This window comes from Lutra lutra, chromosome 6 (assembly GCF_902655055.1).
Source record: "Lutra lutra chromosome 6, mLutLut1.2, whole genome shotgun sequence".
NCBI lineage: Eukaryota > Metazoa > Chordata > Mammalia > Carnivora > Mustelidae > Lutra > Lutra lutra.
Genome location: NC_062283.1, coordinates 87,676,065 through 87,697,232, shown reverse-complemented (window position 1 = coordinate 87,697,232; position 21,168 = coordinate 87,676,065). Strand labels below are relative to the sequence as shown.

At 41.3% G+C, this 21,168-nt stretch overlaps 1 protein-coding gene across 1 annotated transcript; it reads left to right on the top strand.

Moving 5' to 3' along the window:
* The first annotated feature begins 710 nt into the window (after nt 1-710).
* On the top strand, nt 711-13,490 carry MTFR2 (mitochondrial fission regulator 2). Its single transcript, XM_047734788.1, has 7 exons — nt 711-967; nt 1,582-1,698; nt 5,664-5,768; nt 6,260-6,372; nt 7,401-7,546; nt 8,607-8,964; nt 13,093-13,490. The coding sequence occupies exons 2-7, from the start codon at nt 1,636-1,638 to the stop codon at nt 13,298-13,300; spliced, it is 993 nt and encodes a 330-aa protein (XP_047590744.1). The 5' UTR covers nt 711-967; nt 1,582-1,635; the 3' UTR covers nt 13,301-13,490.
* The last annotated feature ends 7,678 nt before the right edge of the window (nt 13,491-21,168 follow it).

Sequence of the window (21,168 nt, the reverse complement as noted above, 5' to 3'; positions counted from 1 at the left end):
AATAGGAAAAAAGGAAGCCAGTAATCCCAGATCAGAAATTTTTAAAAAACTGGGTATCATCTGATAGGACTTAGTCCTCACTTAAGTATTATCGGCTAGGCCAGGTTAACGTCCAGCCGGTATCTGGTAGCCTAGATAACCAGCGGCGTTTATTTAGTGAACGTTCTAAGTACAGCAAAGCTACATACCCCTCGAGCACTGAGTCCCATAAACGTAATGTTCGCTGAATGAAGTGGTCAAACAATAAATAGCGACTCCACGGCAAAAGTACTTGGGAGAGCGGCCCCGTTTAGGGTCCGGTGAAGGGGACGACACACTTTCTCTACGAACTGGCACGAACTCGGGCTCGCGGGCAGGGCCCAAAACCCATAATGGCTCCAAAACGCCCTGCTGTAGACACCAGTAGGTTAACGGGGGGGGGGGGGGGGGGACGACATGAAGACACGTTTTGCACGTGCGTCACCTTCTCTGCGCGCTCCTGCCCCGCCCACCAGTTGTCTATAGGCTTCTATTGGTTGACTCGCGGAAGGTCCGCCCCCTAGAAGAAGGGGCAGGAAAAATCCCAGCAGCCGGTCAAATAACCGTAACTCACCTGACGTCATTCCGCAGCCAATCCCAAGCAGCGGTCTTTAGCCTAGTCCAATGAGATCCGGCATGAGTTTGGCCCGCGGAGTTTGATTTTCGTCTAGGAAGGCGGAAGTGGAGCCAGTCCTGGGGGCGAGCCGCAGGGTGGGTGGGAAACGCAGGAGGGAACAGGGCTGAGCGAGGGGATTCCAGTGCCCAGTCCCGGGTAGGTGGGGGGGGCGTCGTTACTGTCCGTGGCCTGCAAACTGTGCCGCGCGGGCCGACCTGGGTCGTCGTCCGAGCGCTCCTGTACCAGGACGGTTGCACCACGAGCTTCGCAGACTGCGTATTCGCGGCAGCTTGATGTTCCGGTGGTTGCTCGGAGGTTCGACTTGGGAGGAGGGTGAGCAAGGCGACCAAGCTGGGTTGGAGAGCCTCTGCGGAGGCTTGCGGCCAAAGCGAGTGACACGACGGGGCGCTAGGCTCGCCCTGTTACTGGGTGAATAAGTCGTATATCTGGGGTTCATATTCCTTAGCTTAAAATGAGGAGGATGGGTGGTACCCGGATTCGTTTGTGAGAGAGAGCCGCTGTTCATTTAGGAAAGCTTGGAGTCGGCCCCCTGCCTGCTTTCTTTCAAGGGTCGCCTGAGCTCAGCTCAGAGCTTCCCGGACAGCGGAGACTTCGCTATCGCAGCTATCCTAAAGTCTTTCCTGCCAGGTGTCCAATCCATTGTTGGTTGATATTTATTAATGAAGGCTTAAACATCCTATGAACTTTTAATGGAAATTTAACTGATAGATTGAAGTTTCCTTTACGAGCTCATCCCCACTTCTCCATTCCTCTCTTTCTCTTTAACTTTCTCCTTCAAAATACTGCTGGCCAAAAGAATTAGTTGATGGCGTAATGTGAAACGAAAGGATTCCTTCAGGTTACTTAATACAGTTTTGTGGCATTCTTTTTTTGTTTCTTGGTTCTTTTTGTTGAGAGTAATATTTTCTAAATTATTTTTCCTGAAGGTATCAAGAAACTGATAATGTTTCCTTGAATTCGCTTATGTATTTGTCTCATCAATGTCACTCATATTGAATATCTTAAGAGAAATGCTGGAATATTTTGGTGTTCCCATAGACCAGGTAAATATCTTTTAATGGATTTGAATGACACTGTTGTATTTGTTGTTGGGTCTTATTTTGAAAATGATCTATATGTAAACATTTAAGGCAAAATTGTTGCTTCTTTTCAGGTGTAACAGGTGAGTTTGCAATAGTATACCTTTGGTAGTTTGAATTAAAAGGGATATAAGATTAGGGGCACCGGCTGGCTCAGTTAGTAGAGTATGCGGTTCTTGATCTCCGGGTTGTGAGTCTGAGCCCCACGTTGGAGGTAGAGTTTACTTAAAAAAGGATAAGATTATTAGGAACCTATTTACTGGATAGGTCAAATGCCAGCAAAAGGTGCAAATGCAGCAAAATATATTTTTGCTTTCATAGATAAAATATATTTTTAACTAGCTAGTGGTTTTATTTAAGGTAATTTAATTTTGGTATTTGGATATATAAGGCAAGTTATAGTTCAACAAATTCAGCATAAATCTTGAGAGAGGATGACTTAGATCTGAGAATTATAAGCAAATCCAATTTTCTCTACTTAGGGAGCATTACTACATCTAAGACAATATGCTTGGTTCTGCAGGTGATAACAGAGTAGCAATACATGGTTCTTGTATTCATGATGTTTAAAATAAAATATGAGGAATAAGAAACATATACAGACTATAATACAAGATTGAATATAAGAAAGAATAATTGGGTTTACAGAATGGGCAAAGTGTTGCTATTTGTTGTGAATTAGAAGAGAGTAATAGTCCAGGATACTTTAAAGATTTTAAACAAAAGTTGAAAGACTGGTTATAAATTACAAATAGGCAATTATTATATTATAAATATTATAAATGGGCAATTCAGTATGAGGAACTAGTTTGAGTAGGGAGATAAGGTGAGCCAGATGTGCTGTTGGATTATATAAATACAAAGATCTTACAGATAGATAAGTGGTTCTAGAATGTAGGAAAAAGAGATTTAAGGTTATTTGCATTCTTTTGATATTTGAATTCATGGACTTTGACAGAATGGAAGATGTTTTGGATGTTATTGATGCATTTTGAATTTCAGAAATAGTGGGATCAAAGATAATGGCAGCTTGAGTAAAAGATTTGCTCATCATTAGATTATTGATGCCTTTAAGGGTTTCTGTAGGTGGAGAGTGGTAGCTGCCTTGTATTTTGAAGAATGACTGAAGAAGGAAGGTGGCATCAGCACATTCTTTTGAAAAGTTTGTGAAAAGAGATCAAGAGCGACCCATCAAATTGATGTTAGAGATAACTTAATGTTTGCAAGCATTGAGGAAGAACCTCACAGCCAGGAAAAATTTTAAGATTCAAATGAAATAGTGAGTGATTGAGCAGTGCCCTTGAGAAGGTAGTTGGATAAGGAATATAAGTATATAAGCCTTGGAAAAAAGACGGACAGTCGAGTAGGAAAAAATTGAGAGACGGTGGAGAGGTTTTGAATGTAGAGAAATGAAAATTGAGGTTTGTCACCTTGGAGTTCTCAGTTTTCTCAGTTAAGAGCAAAGTCAAGGCTACTGACAGAAATGGTGACATTGTAGATTGCAGAGACTAGGGATTGCTTTGGGCAACACGGTAGAGAACAAGACATGTTCTGAAGGGGTTGCAGAATACCTGTGCAGAATACTCAGCTGAAGTCAGCTTGGATTTGTAGTCTTTCTGAATATTGCTCTTCTGTGATTTCTTTTCTCCAGCTAAGCGTTGTTGGGGTAGTTCATGATTGGTAGTAAGCATATCACTGAAACAATTAAAATTCTCTGGTTGGTAGGAAAGTCACACCAGTAAAGTCAGCATGAGGGTGCTGGATCAGGAATAGGAAAAGGAGAAGCAAGCATCAGAATGGTGAAGATGGTCAGTGGCAATGAAGGGATGAGAGAGAAGAACAAGAATTTGTCAGGATGGAACTTGCAGAGTAAGACATGAAGGTACCATCCGAGTTAACCAAGAGTTGGGTGGCTATTTATGTACAGTGAGTAGCCCTCACTGTAGCAAAACCTCCAGACCTGTGGTTCTTAGGAAGAGTGTGTGTGAGTGGCCTATAGAACACTTTAAATATAATTGCTCAGGCTGGCAGAGATTCTAGTGTTACTAGGTCCAGGATCAGTATACTCCAGGCTGTGCTAGTCAGTATGGTAGCCACTGGCCAGATGTCATCTTCAAGCACTTGAAATGTCTGAATTGAGATCTCTGATAGGTGTGAAATATGCAATGGATTTGGAAGACTTGGTATGAAAAGAAGAATATAAAATAATGCCATTATTTAAAAAATATTGATTACATGTTGAAATGATAATATATACATAGAGTTAAATAAAATATACTAAGAAAATTAATCTCACCTGTCTCCTTCTACCTTTTCAGATATAGCTACTAGAAAATTTATTTTACAAATGTGGTTTGTGTTTTATTTCTCTTAGAACCCACCTTCCAAGGTGATTCTAGTATACCCATGGTTAAGAACTACCACCCTGTAGGATTGAAAACCAACACAAACATGTCTTTGCCTGCGAAGACTTTACAATCTAATGAAGCAAAGAGAAAAATGCAAATGAAATGAAGTTATATGTAGTTAGGTGTCCTATTGTATGGTACTCCTTGGAACTAGTTTCGGATTTCAGAGCCTAGGAAGCTCCTGAGAGCAGAGAGAATCAAATGTGTAGAGGAATGTGAATCTGGCATTAGAAGAGATATGCAAAAAGCTGGTTCCAGGGCTTGAGATAGAGCCGGGCCCTCTGGGCACATGGGTGAGTGCTTGGCAGTTAGGATAATATTGGCTTGTCTTTGAGACAATGAGGAAAATGGCTTAACTCAAAAGAGCTTGTGTCGTTGTTAATGAAAAGTGAGTAGGTAATTCAGTTGGATAAACAGGGGTAAGTGGCAGAGGACCTTTACGGTTGAGTGGAGAATGAATACAGAATTCATGGAGGACTTTATGTAGACTGAGCTGGCGGAATTGGTGGCATCAGTATTTAATCTTAGACTCAAGTGTTTGGATATGATCAGATACATTCAGAACCCTTACTACTTAAAAGCAGAGGGATGGCATCCAGTGTGCCGATGGCTTCTGGGTCTTCCTCTCTCGCCCCAGTTCTTCTCAACTAGTCAAATGGCTTTGATTTTTACCTATCATGTATTCTGTCTGCTGATGATTCCCGAATCCATCTAAATCCCAGATGTTTTTTCTCGAGTTCCAGAACTGTATATCCATCCGCTTATTGGATATTTCCAAGAAGATGCTGTTAGGATGCTACCTATATCTGTTACTTGTAATAAACTTTGTCCTTGTTATAGGATCTGAGGAAAAACGAAAAGTCCAAGTTTTAATGGTTTTTAAAAAGAGAAAGTGCTTTCTTTGTGTTGAAATCTCTGCCAAGAGCAGAAATGTTATGTCCTGTTTTGGGGGAGCTTCCTGTGGGAGTAGTTTATACGGTCTGGAAAGCCCAAGGCAACAGATAGGTGGTATTTGAATTACAGTAGCACATTTCATTTCTGTCATCTTTTTAAGAACTGACTTCTAGCTGATATATTGCATTGTAAGTAAAGAATTTTTAAAATTATCTACATTTGTTCCCCTAAAGAGGATTTATTTATACCCCTAAAAAGGATCTCACCTTTAAAGGGAATTACATGAGTTTTCTCTGTACTGCCTCATGCTCGAGAAACTCAAAATTGTTGATTTTTGATTGGGCCAGAAGATATGTTTAGCTGGGAATTTTCTGAATAAAGTTCCCAAAGGTATTTTGCCATTATCAGAAAGACCGTTCTTCCTGGAATATTATATAGGTTAACTCCCATCCTTTTTTTTTTTTTTTTTTAAGACAAATATGAATAAAGTTTAATTCTTTGAAGAAAATACTTTGAGTATACCATTATGTATTTTTTTTTAAATAAGTGTTAATGCATTTACATCTGCTTTTCTTCAAAGATATAAACATGCTTTAACAGAGTACTTTTCAAACACTGTATAAATAGGTTTTGCAGATTAGAGAAAATAAAGACTATGGATCAGCTCGGAGTATTGTTCGTATTATTGGGAAAATCCTTCCTCTAGAACCTTGTCCCAGGCCTAATTTTGAGGTAAGTCTGTCAATAGGCATTGTTTAAGTACTATGTCTAAAATAACCTCGGTACTAGAGTCAGTAGAACAAAAGAAGAAAGGTTTCTTGTAAGCCAAAAACCTTTAGCTTATTAGTGGAAACAAGTCATTTGTTGTATGTTTTTGTTTTTACTTCTTTGAGTAATTACATTCAGAGTTGGGAAGGTACAAAGCAACACCTGAATAGCTTATTTTATTCTTCTAGTTTGTGTTTCATGATAGATGATATTAACCAGGGTAGAGATATTGCTACATGTTTAGACTTTAGAATAACATTTTCCTCAGTATTGTTTCTTGCTAACAGATGCATGTTTGGTATTGAATATTCTTTTTCCTTTTCACTCTTGTATTTTTAATTTATGTAATTTCCATGGGCATGCATGTGTCCTACCCCCCACCCCCGCCGCAGACCCCTGCAGAGCTCTGACTTTATTTATTTATTTATTTATTTATTTGCTTTTTTTTTCTTTAGTTGATCCCACTGTTGAACTCTGTAGACTCTGGTAACTGTGGATCTGTAGTTCCATCTTTTGCTGATACTCTGTGTGTGGCAAATGATGAAGAAGCCAGTTATCTCAGATTTCGGTAATTTGATATACTTTGGAAAGTGGGTATGGGCTATAATCTGAGTTCTTGCATGTGTTGAAGTTTGATCATACTAATTGAGCCTTTTGTCTGTCTTTACCGTTTTTACTGCCCTGTGTCTTCCTAATAAGGATGACTGGGTGTTTCTCATTTTTCCCATTTCTCTTAATGCAGGACTAGGAAAGAATAATATTAAAAGAATGTCAGAATCAGTATGTCCATTTTTAGGAGAAAGCTGTTTCCTACACTAGATACTATATATATTTATTTATTTTATATATTTAACCAAAAGGTATTTAGTATTTACTATGTACCAGGCAATGATGTTAAAAATATTTCAAAATTAGGATGTGTTACTGTTGTGGAGTACTAACTCATTTGTTAGTATGTTCAGTAATAGGCTGTTAGCACAATAAGGGTCAATTATTCAAATATTCTGGCTAAATTTATTATATATCAAACAGGTTTATCTATTTTAAAACAGAATACCACAAACTTACCCCTAACATAATACTGAATATTAAATTAGGCCCTTCAGTACCTTATATTCAGAATATGTAGAATTTCTAAGTAAATCAACATTATTTCTAAATAAATCAATCTGTACTGTGTTTAAACCTAATAAGTAGAACAGTTACAGGATAATTATTTTTGTTTTATAGTCTAAGAGCAAGATTTGTTCCTTCATTCACTTACCACTTTTGGTAATATAACCATTGTGTTCCAGATATTGAGAATACAGAGTTACATAAGAAGTTGTCCTTGTCCTCAGCCAGTCTAGAGACAATCAAGGGATAAAGAGAACTTCCCTATTTTTTTTGTGTCTTTATTCCTCTTTGACTGAAAGAATTTATTGCTCCAGGAAAGTTTCCTTCCGTTTCTCACTCTCTCTCCCTCCCTCTATTATGTCATTGTGTACTTTTTCCTTCTATGCACAGAAATAGTATATGGAAACATGAAGAAGAGGAGAAAATGGAATTTTTCTATTCTTTTCAACCAGTTTGAAATCCATTTTCACCTGTTCTCAGACAGAATAAACGAATGAAAAGTGACGGGACTGTAGGTGAAACTGCATTTAAAAAGATAGCTGCCCTTGAAGAGGAGCTGACTTTTCTTCGCACCCAGATCGCTGCCATCGTGGGAAGGAGGGAACTGAAAGCCAGTAGGCTTGTTGGTGAGTCACGTGGGGTTTGTTTCAGTCCGATGGGGCGGGGCTAGCAGTTTCTGTCCCTGCTGCCAATGACAGTGTCTGATGCGAGCACTGCCTGTGAGTGACGTTCGGTAAATCTAGGATTTGGGGATGTGCAATTACTAGGCATGGTGTTTATTTAGAGTAAGTTAAGGCACGTTTGCAGTGAGGGGGCTGGGATCGGCTCCAGCTATACTGCTGAAGATTGGGCTTTTGAATTAAAAAGACTGTTTCCTAAGGAAGCTTTTCTACCTCTTCAGAAAAGCATTGAAATTTATGAGGAAGGACATATTAATTTGAAAGAAGAGCATGTATTTGTAGCTTGAAGTTATTGCTGCTATCCTTCCACCAAATTCAAGTTGAATAGTGTATTGCAGATGATTCTTTTCTCCATGTTTAGAGATGTGACTTGCTTTAAAGAACATACATGTAATATATACACACGTGTATAATTCATATATAACATGAAATGTTCATATAGTGTTGTATATTTATAATATATAAATATTATATAATAGCAATTAAAGTGAGATACACACATACATTTTTTAAAACAGTCATGTTAAGAACACAGTCTTTAGGGAGCAAGTCTGTTGTGAAAGTTAAGTACTCTGTACCCATCCTAGGCTCTTGCCTAGAAAATAGTTTGTTTCTACAGTGTCATCATAAAGATAACGTACCAGTCTGAGTGTTTCTAACTATAAATTGTTAATTATATTTTCGCTTTTTTAAAAATAGATGATGAAATTCAGATTGTATGTTAATTACTGAGAAAGCACTTTATAGTTTTCTTCTTAAAATGCATTCTCACCCTTCCTCCCTTTAAAGGCCTACACAGACAATCCTAATTGGTTTAAAAATAAATTTATTTTTTGGTTTGACTCTTATCAAAATTACTAAGCAGATGGGATTCCTTCTCTTTCCTGGCCACCCTATTATTATTTCAGTAACATTACAGAAATTGTCCCTGCTTTGGTTCTAATTAGTTATGTGGTATGTTAGAGAGAATTTTGCATGATTTTTCAAAAGACTACTTTGTTTTTAGGCTTCTTTGACTTGAATGATGAGCCTCATGGTTTGGAACAAAGACCATCACCAGGGACTGCTGAACTGAGTGCCCAGCCAGATCCATTTTCAAGTTCAATGCTTTTCCCTCCTCCTCCTCCTCCTCCTCCACTGCCCCCTGAGCTTTTTTCTCCACAGCCGACCTGTTCTCCTCTCACACAGTCAGGATCTAATAATATGTGTGACTCAGATAATTCTGCAAATGAAATGAAAAAACAGCACCCGGCTGACAGTCAGACCAATTACAGTCATTCAAAAAACCAGGAAAATAAAGATGTTCCAAACATGTTGGATGTACTAAAGGACATGAATAAGGTTAAACTTCGTGCTATTGAACGGTATGTTACCATAACTTGAGAAATGAAGCAAGTTCTGTTAATGTTTTAGTGACTTACTGTATTTATTAAAGTACACACAGACAAGTCTTCTCTCTTATTCCTCTTTACTCCAAACACCTCCCAGAAAAAAATCCTTTTCCAGTTTTTTTACTCTTCCTTCTAGTGTCTTATCTGTATTTTTTAAACAACATACTTCCTTTGCTATTTCTTGATACTTTAACTGTATTTACTTCCCTTTGTTAAAACTCAAGAGTATGTTCTCCCAGCCATCCTATCCTCTAACACGTACACAAATACTCCTCTTGTTCCATCTTCCCAATGTAATTAAATCCGTAGGCTTTACTTAAATCAGTATTCAGAATTTACATCTTTATAACAGTAAACAGTCACAGGTAAGCCATTTCCTTTGCTATAGTTACGTTTTGTTTGTTGAATAATTTTATTTTCTATTGCAGTTAATGTCTCTCTGAGTTTCTTTCTCTTTTTCTTTTTAAAATAAATTCCCTGGTAGGAGCCCTCTGTCCTGCTCCAATCTCTGGTTCCTGCAAGCCTGCTGTGTTGTTGCCATGTTAAGAATTTGCTTGGCCATCATCACGGGCATTCTGTACCCTTTCACTTGTGTTGCCTTACCCATTTCTGGGGTGTCCTATCTTCCCATACCTTCCTGAGAAAGGATCTATAAAAAGGGAGACTATTTTAAGACTTTGCATATCTGGGGGCGCCTGGGTGGCTCAGTGGGTTAAAGGAGGGCCTTCGGCTCAGGTCATGATCTCAGGGTTCTAGGATCGAGCCCCGCATCGGACTCTCTGCTCAGCGGGGAGCCTGCTTCCTCCTCTCTCTCACTCTGCCTGCCTCTCTGCCTACTTGTGATCTCTGTCTGTCAAATAAATAAATAAAATCTTAAAAAAAAAAAAAAGACTTTGCATATCTGAAAATGTTACTGTTTTATTCTCACAGTTCATTGATAGTTTGGGTATACAGTGGCAGAAAATCATTTTTCTGCAGAATTTTGAAGATGTCGTTCCATCGATTTCTAGCTTCCAGTGTTCCTACTGATGTCAGAAGCTGATGTCATTCTCATTCCTGGTACCATGTATGCAGCCTTTTCTTTATTCTTGAAACATTTAAGATCTTCTCTTTAGTCCTGGTGTTTGGAAATTTCATGATGCCATGCCCTGAAGAGTTCCTTTTTGAATTTCTTATGCTGGGCACTTGTGGACTCAGTCTTGAGTTAACCTTTCATTCAGTGTGTAGACTTCTCCTCAGTCCCTGTTTTCAGGGAGGCAGCTCACCCCCCATTATCTTTGCTTTCATCAGCTTTCCAGCTTTCAATGTTTTGTTGTGGTTCTTATGCACTCTCTCATAATTTCTTTGTCTTTGTGTGTATTGTGTCCTTTTCTTTACTGTCATTTTAGTAGGATTTCACAGAGCTCTGCCATGTTCATTTGGAAATCCCTCATTGAGGTTTTTTGTGAGAAAATAAATACATTTTCTATATAATAGTGTTAGGAAAGCTACATCATTTCATTATTAATGAGGTTATGATTTGATCATTTGTGAAGCACCTGGTACAGAGAAAAATGTTGTGGCTAGATGGGCACACTTGTTCCAGCAAGAGGGCCGATCGGGCCCAGTCAGTGTCAGACTGTGTTCCGACTACTACCATCACTGGAGACACAGCAAGGCCAATAGACTCTACCCTCCACCCCCAGTACCTCATTTTTCTACAGCTAACCTTGCATTATACATTACTCCATAATCAGATGAGACTTCCTCCTTCTTTACATTTACAAAGTCATTATTCATGTTCTCTGCCTTCTATCTTGTTACTGTGAATAAAGTATCATTGTTCATGTCCAGGCTTTCCCTTGGGTCACTGGTTCCCCTTCTCTCTCATCCTCTCAAGGATTTTACTTAAAATTATCCCTTCTGTCTTCTGTATCATCAGAGTTTTCTTCTTTACTTTATTCTCCTCATACTTGACTGTTTCCCATCTTCAAAACACGTGTATCCTTGGTATTATTTGTTTCTGTGCTCCTCTTTCTGCTATAAATTCTTGTTGTCAATAGTTTTTTTGCTTTTCTCACAGCCGCCTTCTACCCTCTGTCATATGGTCTCTGTCCCCATCACTCCACTGACAACTGCTGTTTATCAAGGTCACCAGTGACTCTCTTGCTAAATACAATGGTCAGTTCTTAGTGTTCCTCTTACCTGGTATCTTGGCAGTATTTGATACAGTCTGTGGTTCCCTCCTCCTTGGAACACTTTCTTCCTTTGGCTTCAGGGAAATCACACATGGTTTTCCTCTTACTTCACTGGCCATGCCTTATTCCTTTGCTTAATCTTGCTTCTCGGCCTGGTGTCTATGTTGGCATGTGCAAGGCTCAGACCTCAGTCCCCTTCTCTCTATATCCACATTGTTTCCTTTGGTGATCTCATGGAGTCCTGTGGCTGTGTATACCATTGATATGCTAATGACATTCACATTTATTTTTCTATCCCTGATTTTCTCCTCTGTATTCGATGCCTCCTTGATGAAATGCCTGCCTGACATCATTTGCTTGTCTCAGAGGTGTCTCAGGCTTCACGTGTTCAAAACAGAACTCTTCCTTCCTACCTGTCCACTTTCTCCACCTTGAAAACCTGTTCTGTCCCAAGTTTTTGCATCTCAGTAAATGGCAACACCATCACTCAGTTGTTCATCACCCAGGTGTCTGTTCAGTCCAGACATCTAGAATCATCCTTTTCCTTTCCTTCCCATTTCCTTTCTATCAGCATACAGTTCAAAAGTGTGTACCCTCGGGCACCTGGCTCAGTGGGTTAAGCCTCTGCCTTCAGCTCGGGTCATGATCCCAGGGTCCTGGGATCGAGCCCCACATCTGGCTCTCTGCCCAGCAGGGAGCCTGCTTTCTCCTCTCTCTGCCTACTTGTGATCTCTCTCTCTGTCAAATAAATAAAAATTAAAAAAAAAAAAAAAGTGTGTACCCTCATGATCTAACTGCCACCCCCAATCTAAGACACCATCTCTGACTTGGACTTCTGCAATAGCCTCCTAATTGGGCTCTCTGCGTTCTTGCCTCCTTACCTTTTCTCCATAGAGTAATCAGGGTGATCCTTTAAAAATTGAAGTCCAGGGCCATTTGGCTGGCTCAGTTGGGGCATGCGACTCTTAATCTTGGGGTTATAAGTTCAATCCCCATGCTGAGTGTAGAGATTACTTAAAATCTTTAAAAACAAACAAACAAAAAAGAAAACAAATAAAACTTGAAGTTCAATCTGACCATTCCCTGCTTAAAACCCTTTGATGGTTTTCCATCATGCTTAGCATATAATCCAGACACCTTGCTGTGTCCTCTCAGTACCCTGAGGGTCCAGCCCTTGTTTCTGTCTCTGACCTCATGACCTATTTCTCATGTCACTCTCTGCGCTCCAGCTGTAACTGTTTTTCTTTTTTCTCACATATGCCTCCACTGCATGTTTACACTAACGCTGACTTGGGGTCATTTATAGAGAAGACGCCATTTCCTTAAAGAAGTTTTTCCTGGTCATCTCATCTAAGGTGCTATTGTCCCAGTCACTGTCACATTACCTACTTAATTTTATTCATAGCATGCATTGTTGTCTGCAGTGATCTCACTTGTTTGTTGATGATTTCCTGTCACCAGAATGTTCCATGGGGGTAGGATATAGCTGTACTCTCAAATTATAAAATGGAATCTGGTGTAGTAGTAAGCATTGAGTGAAGACTGAATGAATGATTGGCCCAATAGCTTTCTCTTCATGAATTCAGTTAGTCCCCTTAGAAAGTTCTTAAATAATTCTTTAAATTTTCCATTGGAAAATAAGAAAATTAAAAATAAAGATCTTTAGCACAGTGAGATATTTGATAATCTCAGGTCCCAACAAGATTGTGGTGGAGTCCCACCCACCAGAAGAAATCATGGTTTCTTGGATTTCTGATTCCCAATTCATTGTGCCTTCCAGATTCCTTGTTCTTTGGTGAAAATTTTTAATCTTGAAGAATCATTAGGTTGTAATGTATTATGCTTATATTTCTGGTGTATTTGTCATTAAGGAGCTACATTACACAAGGCTTTAATTAAAAAACTTTTTTTTTTTTTTAAATAGGTCACCTGGAGGTAGACCCATTCATAAGAGGAAAAGACAAGATTCACATTGGGATCCAGTATCTTTAATATCCCATGCACTTAAGCAGAAGTTTGCATTCCAAGAAGATGATTCCTTTGAGAAAGAAAATAGGTCTTGGGAATCTTCTCCGTTTTCTAGTCCAGAAACTTCAAGAGTGAGCTATAATAACGTAAAGTTAGTGTTTTAATTTTTCCTAAGTGTGTCGTTCATGATACATCTTCACCTTCAGGTTCTCTTGAAGTACTTGCACAGAATGGGCCATGCGGTTGTTGGCTGGAACTGCATCTGTTTCTGTGGTTTCTGTTCCCTTTCACACATTCTTTTTAGCTTTTTGGCTTACTATGAAGTTTTTGAAATAAAACACTTGATTTGAAAAATACTTGTGTGTGAGTCTGTCAAGGTTTCTCCTGACAGGTGCTAACTTGATGTCGCTGTCTGCAGTTGGGACAAGGTGTCTGAAACTCAAAGAGACCAGAGAATGGTGACAGATTCCCTCACTGGAGTTACATGGATACTCCCAGTATTTTTCTTAACTATAAAGACTGGGTTATTTAGTTAAATAGAATGTTAACAGTGCTTTTTAAAAAGTAGCTAGGATCGTAATTCTCTTCAGTGACCACGTTTCTTGGCTCCCGGCATGGATCGGAGCAGGAGAAACGGCCCCACTCAGTCTCTGAGTTACTCGGTGTGCGTGTGCCATCTCTGACATTAATCATGTCAACTCTGGAAATTCTTAACTCTAAGAAGGCAAAAAAGTATAGTGTACTTTAGAATTACTACAATCATAAAGCACAAATGTTCCTAAAAATTAATGTTTAGCATTTGTGTAGAAATGTCTAACTTGGGAGTACTTTTTTGCTCACCTCATTTGATCCTCACAGCACCATCCTAAAAATAAATAGAACTAAAACTAAGTTAGTATTACCTGTCTCTTCCTGAGGAAATAATCCTCAGAGTGCCAAAGTAATCTAGGTATAACCCTTCATCTAACTGGCACAGCAGAGACTGGAGCTTGGTTTATTAACATTTTAGGGTGTCTGAAAACCTTCAGTCACATATGCGAGTCGCTTGTGTGGGACACACTTCCAGTGACGGTGGGTGAATGAGGGATTGATTACGGGGTTGTCTCACTGCTCTTCAGCATTTTATTGCCAGCCACCTACAAGCACCTCAGAGAAAGAATCATCTCTTTTTGTATATTTTAAGGCACCAAGCTTAGGGCAGGACACATGGGGACTCAAGCTGTAGTTGCGGGGGAACCCAGTCTCGCTCTGTGTCCTTGGCTGGGGGCACAGTGCTGGACTCACAGTCCAGTTCCAGATCCCTGTCGATTGTTGGTTGAATTAAACCTCAAGCGGTCATTTGGTTGTTAACATTCTTCTATGTGACAATACTTTCTGGGTGAACCTTTTGCTTTTCTTCCATTTGGGCGCCACATCTCACAGTCAGGAGAGTGAACTAAAGGAAGAATGGACCAACGCAAGAGAAGGTGACCAAGGCGTGAACAGTATGAGCTGAGTCTACACCGGCAAGGAAAGATTGCAGAAGTATGCCAGCCAGTCCTTCCCTCACAGGCGAGGATCTCATCTGTCAATGAAGGTGAATGAAATGTGTGCACTGGGATATAGTCGAGCAAGGCTCTGAAGAGGGTTGACTCTTAAGAACATTTGTCTCTGTTCTTGGAAGATCCAGCAGTTAACTGGCCACTGGCAATAGGTATATTGATTTCTCTTTGCGTGTACATTCGTATTCTACACGAATACATAAGATCGTCCTAAGAGCCAAGTAGTAAATGACTTAAGGTGTCTCATTGGAGAGCAGTAGGGTCTCACTAGAGGGTAACAGAAATCATGCTCATGGATTAAGAAACAATATATTGTAGTACTCAGCCAATGATAACATATTTGGATGTTTTAAAACAATTTTTTTAAAAGATTTTATTTATTTGACAGAGCACAAATAGAGCAGCAGGCAGAGGGAGAGGGAGAAGCCGGATCCCAACTGAGCCATCCAGGTGCCCCTTAAAAATAATTTCTTAAAACAATTATGACTTCCTAATTTAAGAGTTTTTGAGTCTTTTTAAAAATTGGTAGTGATCTGGTTTACTTGGTCTGGAGGGACTTAGAGATTTTCAAAGAATACAAAGTATTTTTTCATTAAAATTGTTAAAGTTTGGGGATGCCTGGGTGGCTCAGTCAGTCAAGCATCTGCCTTCGGCTCAGGTCATGATCCCGGGGTCCTGGAACTGAGTCTTGCATTGGGCTCCTTGCTCAGTGGGGAGCTTGCTTCTCTCTCTGCCTGCCATTCCTCCTGGTTGTGCTTGCGATCTGATAAGTAAATAAAAGTTTAAAGTTTGCATCATACAGATTGAGTCTCCTAAAAATCCTTCCCAAGGTGATCAAAAATTATTCTTAGAAATTGATTTTGATTGTTGGAAGTAGAAATACTTAAAGAATCTTATTGATAAGTTTTGCCTACTTCTACACAAATATGAATGGCTATGGTTTTATTTTCTTTGCTGCTGTTTCCATTTATACTCTGTACTTTTGTAAATAAATGTGCTTTTTGAACTTGGTTATTTTTTTGTAGCAAATCAAATTCATGTTTTCTCCTTTCTGCTTCATAAGTTTGAGGTTTGTGGGTTTTTTTTTTTTTTTTTTGGTGGGGGGGACAGTTCTGTAGGGAGAGTACCTTGGGTAATACAGATGAAACACACACATAGGGTTGGAATATATATTTTGTCCCTCTTGGCCCATATACAAATGTCGTGTGGAAATTTACATGTTCCCTAGATTCTTCAGCCTCTAGGACAGTCAGTGAACTTAGGTTCCGTTTGAATGGACTCGGCACCCACCCAGTTTGCCAGACTCTATCCCTCTCATAACAGCCCATGGTTTTCTTGCTGTGCTAGAGAGCGGATTGCTTGGCTCGCCTTCTTTTCCAGTCCTTTTCTTCCCAGTCACCTTCCAGTTAGGAGTGGCCATCTGGCAGCTATCTTGTGACCATGAGGAACAGGCTTCTGATCAGATGTGAACCCCGATGTCAAAGAGCTGTGGAGCTGTGGAGAAGTCCACAACTATACGTGGATTTCTTCTTTTTTTTTTTTTTAAGATTTTTTTTTTATTTGACACAGAGAGAGATCACAAGTAGGCAGAGAGAGAGGGGGAAGCAGGCTCCCCGCTGAGCAGAGAGCCGGATGTAGGACTTGATCCCAGGACCCTGAGATCATGACCTGGCTGAAGGCAGAGGCTTAACCCACGGAGCCACCCAGGTGCCCTATCTGCGGACTTCTTGCTACTTGAGAGAGAGAGAAATAAGAAACATAGGCTTCTGGGTTTTCCACTACTCGCAGCCCCAAACACTTATAATGACACAGCACGTGCAGCAGTGTGGCTTTGCTACCCGGCTTATTCCTTCTGTGTGGTTTCTGATACTTACCTGTTAATCAGCTCTGTTCTTGTTGTTGTTCCTGCCCCTCTTGTCTATCCCCACCCTGCCTTTTCTCTTCCATTACTTTTTTTAAAGATTTTATTTATTTGACAGAGATCACAGTAGGCAGAGAAGCAGGCAGAGAGAGAGGGAAGCAGGCTCCCTGCTGAGCAGAGAGCCCGATGCGGGGCGTGATCCCAGGACGCTGATATCATGACCTGAGTCGAAGGCAGAGGCTTAACCCACTGAACCACCCAGGCACCCCTCTCCTCCACTACTTTTTAACCCACAAAGGAATATTGCATTTTCAATTCGATAGTTTCCTTATTCAAAGGTGTATAACAATCCCTCAACAACCAGGTTAGAAAGCTTTGGAAGGTGCCATCCTCTGCCAGGTAAAGCATTTCTTGATAGACTTCAGGTTCATTTTATGGGGGAGGGCGGGCTTTCCTGTTCTATATTAGAGTTTCCTGCCTGCCCAGAGCTCATTTCAGCACTGAGACACATGGGGATTGAATTGGCCTTGGACTCCCCTCCGTTTAGAAACATGATTTCTGGTGCTCTGGGAGATGTGATCACATTCCCCCAAGTTCTTCAGGAAGGTTCCCGAAGGGCCTACGCTCGGGCCCCTGGTGCCTATGCAGCTCCTGAGGCTTGGGTATTCCGTGTGGGCCTTCATGAGCCTGTACACGCACGATCTAACACCAAATGTTATTTATAAAATCATATTTGGTTGTATCTTAAACTTGCTTAAATGTGCTCTGAATGCCGAAACTTTCCGAGAAGCTCTAGAAATGCTTAATTTCGTGACTCTGAAACATGTCTTCTCCCCGTTGCCCTAGAGGGGTCCCTCTCTCTGCTTTCTCAGATGCCTTCAACCAGGTTGCATTCTTCCTAACGGGCTGCTAGTTAATCGCTATAAACTAAGGTGTTTGAGCAAGGATTCAAATATGGAAAATGAAAAACGAGCATTGGTTTTATAATGGAGACCACAGGAAATTAAAGCTCAGAATCTTGACTAGCTGAGTCATGCCTACGAGGACAGTGGGGGTTGTCGAGGCAGCGAGAGGAAGGTTTTCCTAGGGATGTGCCCCAACATGGGGGGCAAGTCAAAAGGAGTGGCATGGGACCATTTATGGGGAGAGGGTATCCAAGGGCCTGACTTTTGCAACGAGAATATATTTGTGCTTTCATTATGAAATTTACATAGGAATTAGGTTGAGGGAGATGCGGCCATTTATATGATAGCAATGGGGTAAAATGATTTTTAAGCAGGTTTGGCTGGATGTTAAATGCAGACCCGCCTTAGATCGGAGAGGTTGAGTATGCAGTTGGATTTGATTCGAATTGAAAACAAAAACGACACCGGGCAGGGGAATGAAGGGAAAGATTTTTGTATCAGAAAAAGGCTGTTGCAAGGGGCTTCTCCGGGAAGCAGACTCCGAAGGAGATCCATGTGGGGAAGTCCGTCTGGGTGTTAAGTCCCCGCAACGTACGAGGCAGGAGCAGGTGCCGGAAAAGCCTAGGAGCACCGCGTCTCCACGAGGCAGATCCCACCCGGAGCGCTGAAGCTGGGGAAGCCCTTCGGAGCTGTCTCCCGGGGATCGGAGGGTGCTGTGTCTTTCTACTTTGACACTGACCACACGCTGGGAGAGGGGGCAGGGCCTCGACAAAGCGGCCTTCTTCCGCCTAGGGCAATTGCCACAGAGGGTTGTCATTCTGAGACAGATCCCAGGGGTGCCCCCAGTCCGTTACAGGACACGTGTGCTCCGAGAATGGAGCAGAATAGAATCCTCCCCCAGCCCGCCGGTTGCAGTCGGCTCAGGGGGTTTCTGCTTTTTGCCTCTTCATCTTTCTGCCAGCTTAGCCCTTACACCCCCTTTCAAGGAAATACTTGCATTTTAAAAAGAACTATTGCTCTCCTGGCCTCCAGGTTTCTGTGGGTTACCTGTGGCTGCTCAGCCATAGCTTCGGCCTTTTCATGGAAATTGCTCTGTTTATAGGGACGCAGAAGCATTAAGCAGTTATCCCATCTTGTTGATTGGGGGACTCATGGGAGGAGGGCTGGAAACGTGCCAGGAGAACCGCCTTCTCACTTGTCTAGGCCCCAGGCTCCTCCACTGGAAAATGAGGAAGCTAAATGGGAATGTGCCCGAGGTCCAAGACGCACATTAACATTCTGTGACTTACCTGCTGCAGCGGAAAGATACATGATCCTAGCTCAACTTGGCTGCCATTTCCGTTTCCTCGCTCTGTGCTAATATTCTTCCCTGGGAGATGTGGTCTTGGGTTGGACCCAGTGGGGAGGTGACCTGTGAGTTCCTGAGATTTCTGTTACCCTGTACCGGGGAATGGGCTGTGATGTACCTTCTCAGTGACGCCAGTGGCTCTCATTTTTATAGGCATCACCACAGATCAGCTCCTGTTCTTAGTGTTTTCCATGTATTAACTCATTTAATCCTGAGGAGTTAGGTGTAGAGCCTAAGTAGCCCCCCACCCCCCTGAAAGTTTTCACAGCCTCTAAGTGGCAGAGCTGGTGTTTGAACCGAAGCAGATGGTCTTCACGTTTTTAACCCCTAGGCAACGCTACCCGTAGTATACATTTGTTTATTTATTTATTTAGATTTTGCCTTATTCCAGGGAGTATTTAAGGCATCTCGTACAAGGATGGGTAAAGTCAGGCAGGATAATATAGCCAGAAACTCCGAGGAAAAAACCCTTCAGGCTGCAGTTTTCCACATTCACCACAAGAGAGCAGCATAACATCGGCGAGCAGGCAGGCTGACGCGAAAACTGCCATCTCCACGTTTGGATATCGAATTTTTATTAAGTTACAGACAACACGAAGTTAGATTAGTATTACTTACAAAAGCAGATTTCTTTAAAGGATGTGCCTGAATTCTAAATGGCCATGTCTTTGATAGATTTGAGATTACTTATGTCATCAGGCTAATTCAACTTTTTCCAACAAATGATATTCTATAAAATTCATTGATAAAAGCAAGAGATAGTACTGCTTAATTGCAAAACTTAAAGATTGTAGTGAGATTGTCGTCATTTCTTCCGTTTGAGTTCAGTTATTTGTTTTACTTTTAGAGGAAAGCACAAGGCTTCTTATAAATAATAGGATTATAGTTTTGGCTTTTTTTTCCAGTAAAGATTGGTGCTATGGATGGGGTGGAATTTTTATTAGGTATACCATAACTAACACATGCAAATATTGTAATTCTTTCAAAGATGGTCTTGCCTTCATTTTTCCTCCCTCCTCCTGTGTCGGTCCTACATGGTCTTGCAGTTGAGATAAACTGTGTAAAAAACTAATCCAGAGAGGGTCATCAGTGATTCCAGCTGTTGGGGTGTGGAGTTGCTGGTTCTGTGGCTCAGGAGGATTCCCTGCTGGGTGGGATGGCACTGTCTGTCCCACGTGATTTCTCCAGCTTTTGACTGGGTTCCTGCCTGCAGCTCTCCCGCGGCACCCCCCCCCCCCCCCCCCCCCCCCCCCCCCCAGTTAAGGACCCTTGAGTTCACCCTTCCTGGGCAGGTTTTCAGCCTGGCCCTACCAGCTGCTGGCTGTGTCTGCTCCTGCCAACGCTTCTTCCCAGGAAGCCAGACCAGGTTTTCTGCCTTCTGTAATCTTGCTCTGGTCAATAACGATGGCAATCATGGTAGCTAAACTCACTGAAAACTTAATTTGTGCTGGTCAAAGCACCTTACATGTATTAATCTAAGTCATATTCCGTTTTTACAGATAGGGAAACTGAGGAAGATGGAGGTAAAGTACCTTATCCAAAGTCATACTGCTGGCAAGCTCCTAAGCCAGGATTCAAACTCAGGGGTCCAGAGCCTCAGTTCTTGATTGGTAAGCCAGACCCTCCCAACGGATATGGCTACCACCTCATCCACATTCCAGAAGCAACATGCGACTTCTGGTCCCCCGAGCGCTAGGCTGGCATCTTTCTGTACCTTGGCATCTGCTCTTTCCACCACATGGGAGTTCCTACTCATCCTCAAGACACAGTTTATTTTTTTATTTATTTTTAAGAATTTAATTTACTTGGCAGAAAGAGAGAGAGAGAGATAGAACACAAGCAGGGGGAACGGCAGGCAGAGGGAGAAACAGGCTCCCCACTGATGATAGAGCCCAAGGCGGGACTCCATCCCAGGAATCATGACCTGAGCCAAAGGCAGAAGATTAACCAACTGTGCCATTCAGGTGTCCCTCAAGGCACAGTTTAAACAGCATTTTCTGAGCCGTTTCTGAGTCTCCTTCCCCTACCCACCCAGTCCCTTCAGTATTTCTCACTTTGGTTCCCACAGAACCAAGCCCGTGTCTTTGCTGATGGATTTATTGTAGTGATAATTGCTTCCCGGTCTGTCTCTCCCAAACTGCACTGGGCTTTTTTGAACAGCCTGAGGGTAGAGCCTCGGTGTTATCCATTTCCTCCTACATATAAACAACGATAATAGTGCTTTGTTATGTTATTATGTTATTGTGCTTATGTTATTATGTTATTGTGCAACGTTAACTAGTGGACACTTTGACGGTTAAGAATGATGCTCATCTATAGGTTACCTTATTTAGTAACACCATTCAAGAGAGAACTTTTTATCTCCATTTTATGGATG

Excerpts from the sequence above, each read along its gene's own strand:
- MTFR2 (XM_047734788.1), top strand. The coding sequence starts at position 1,636 with ATGTCACTCATATTGAATATCTTAAGAGAAATGCTGGAATATTTTGGT. Across the intron at positions 5,769-6,259 it reads GTCCCAGGCCTAATTTTGAG|TTGATCCCACTGTTGAACTC; the intron begins GTAAGTCTGTCA and ends TTTTTTCTTTAG. Across the intron at positions 6,373-7,400 it reads GCCAGTTATCTCAGATTTCG|ACAGAATAAACGAATGAAAA; the intron begins GTAATTTGATAT and ends ACCTGTTCTCAG.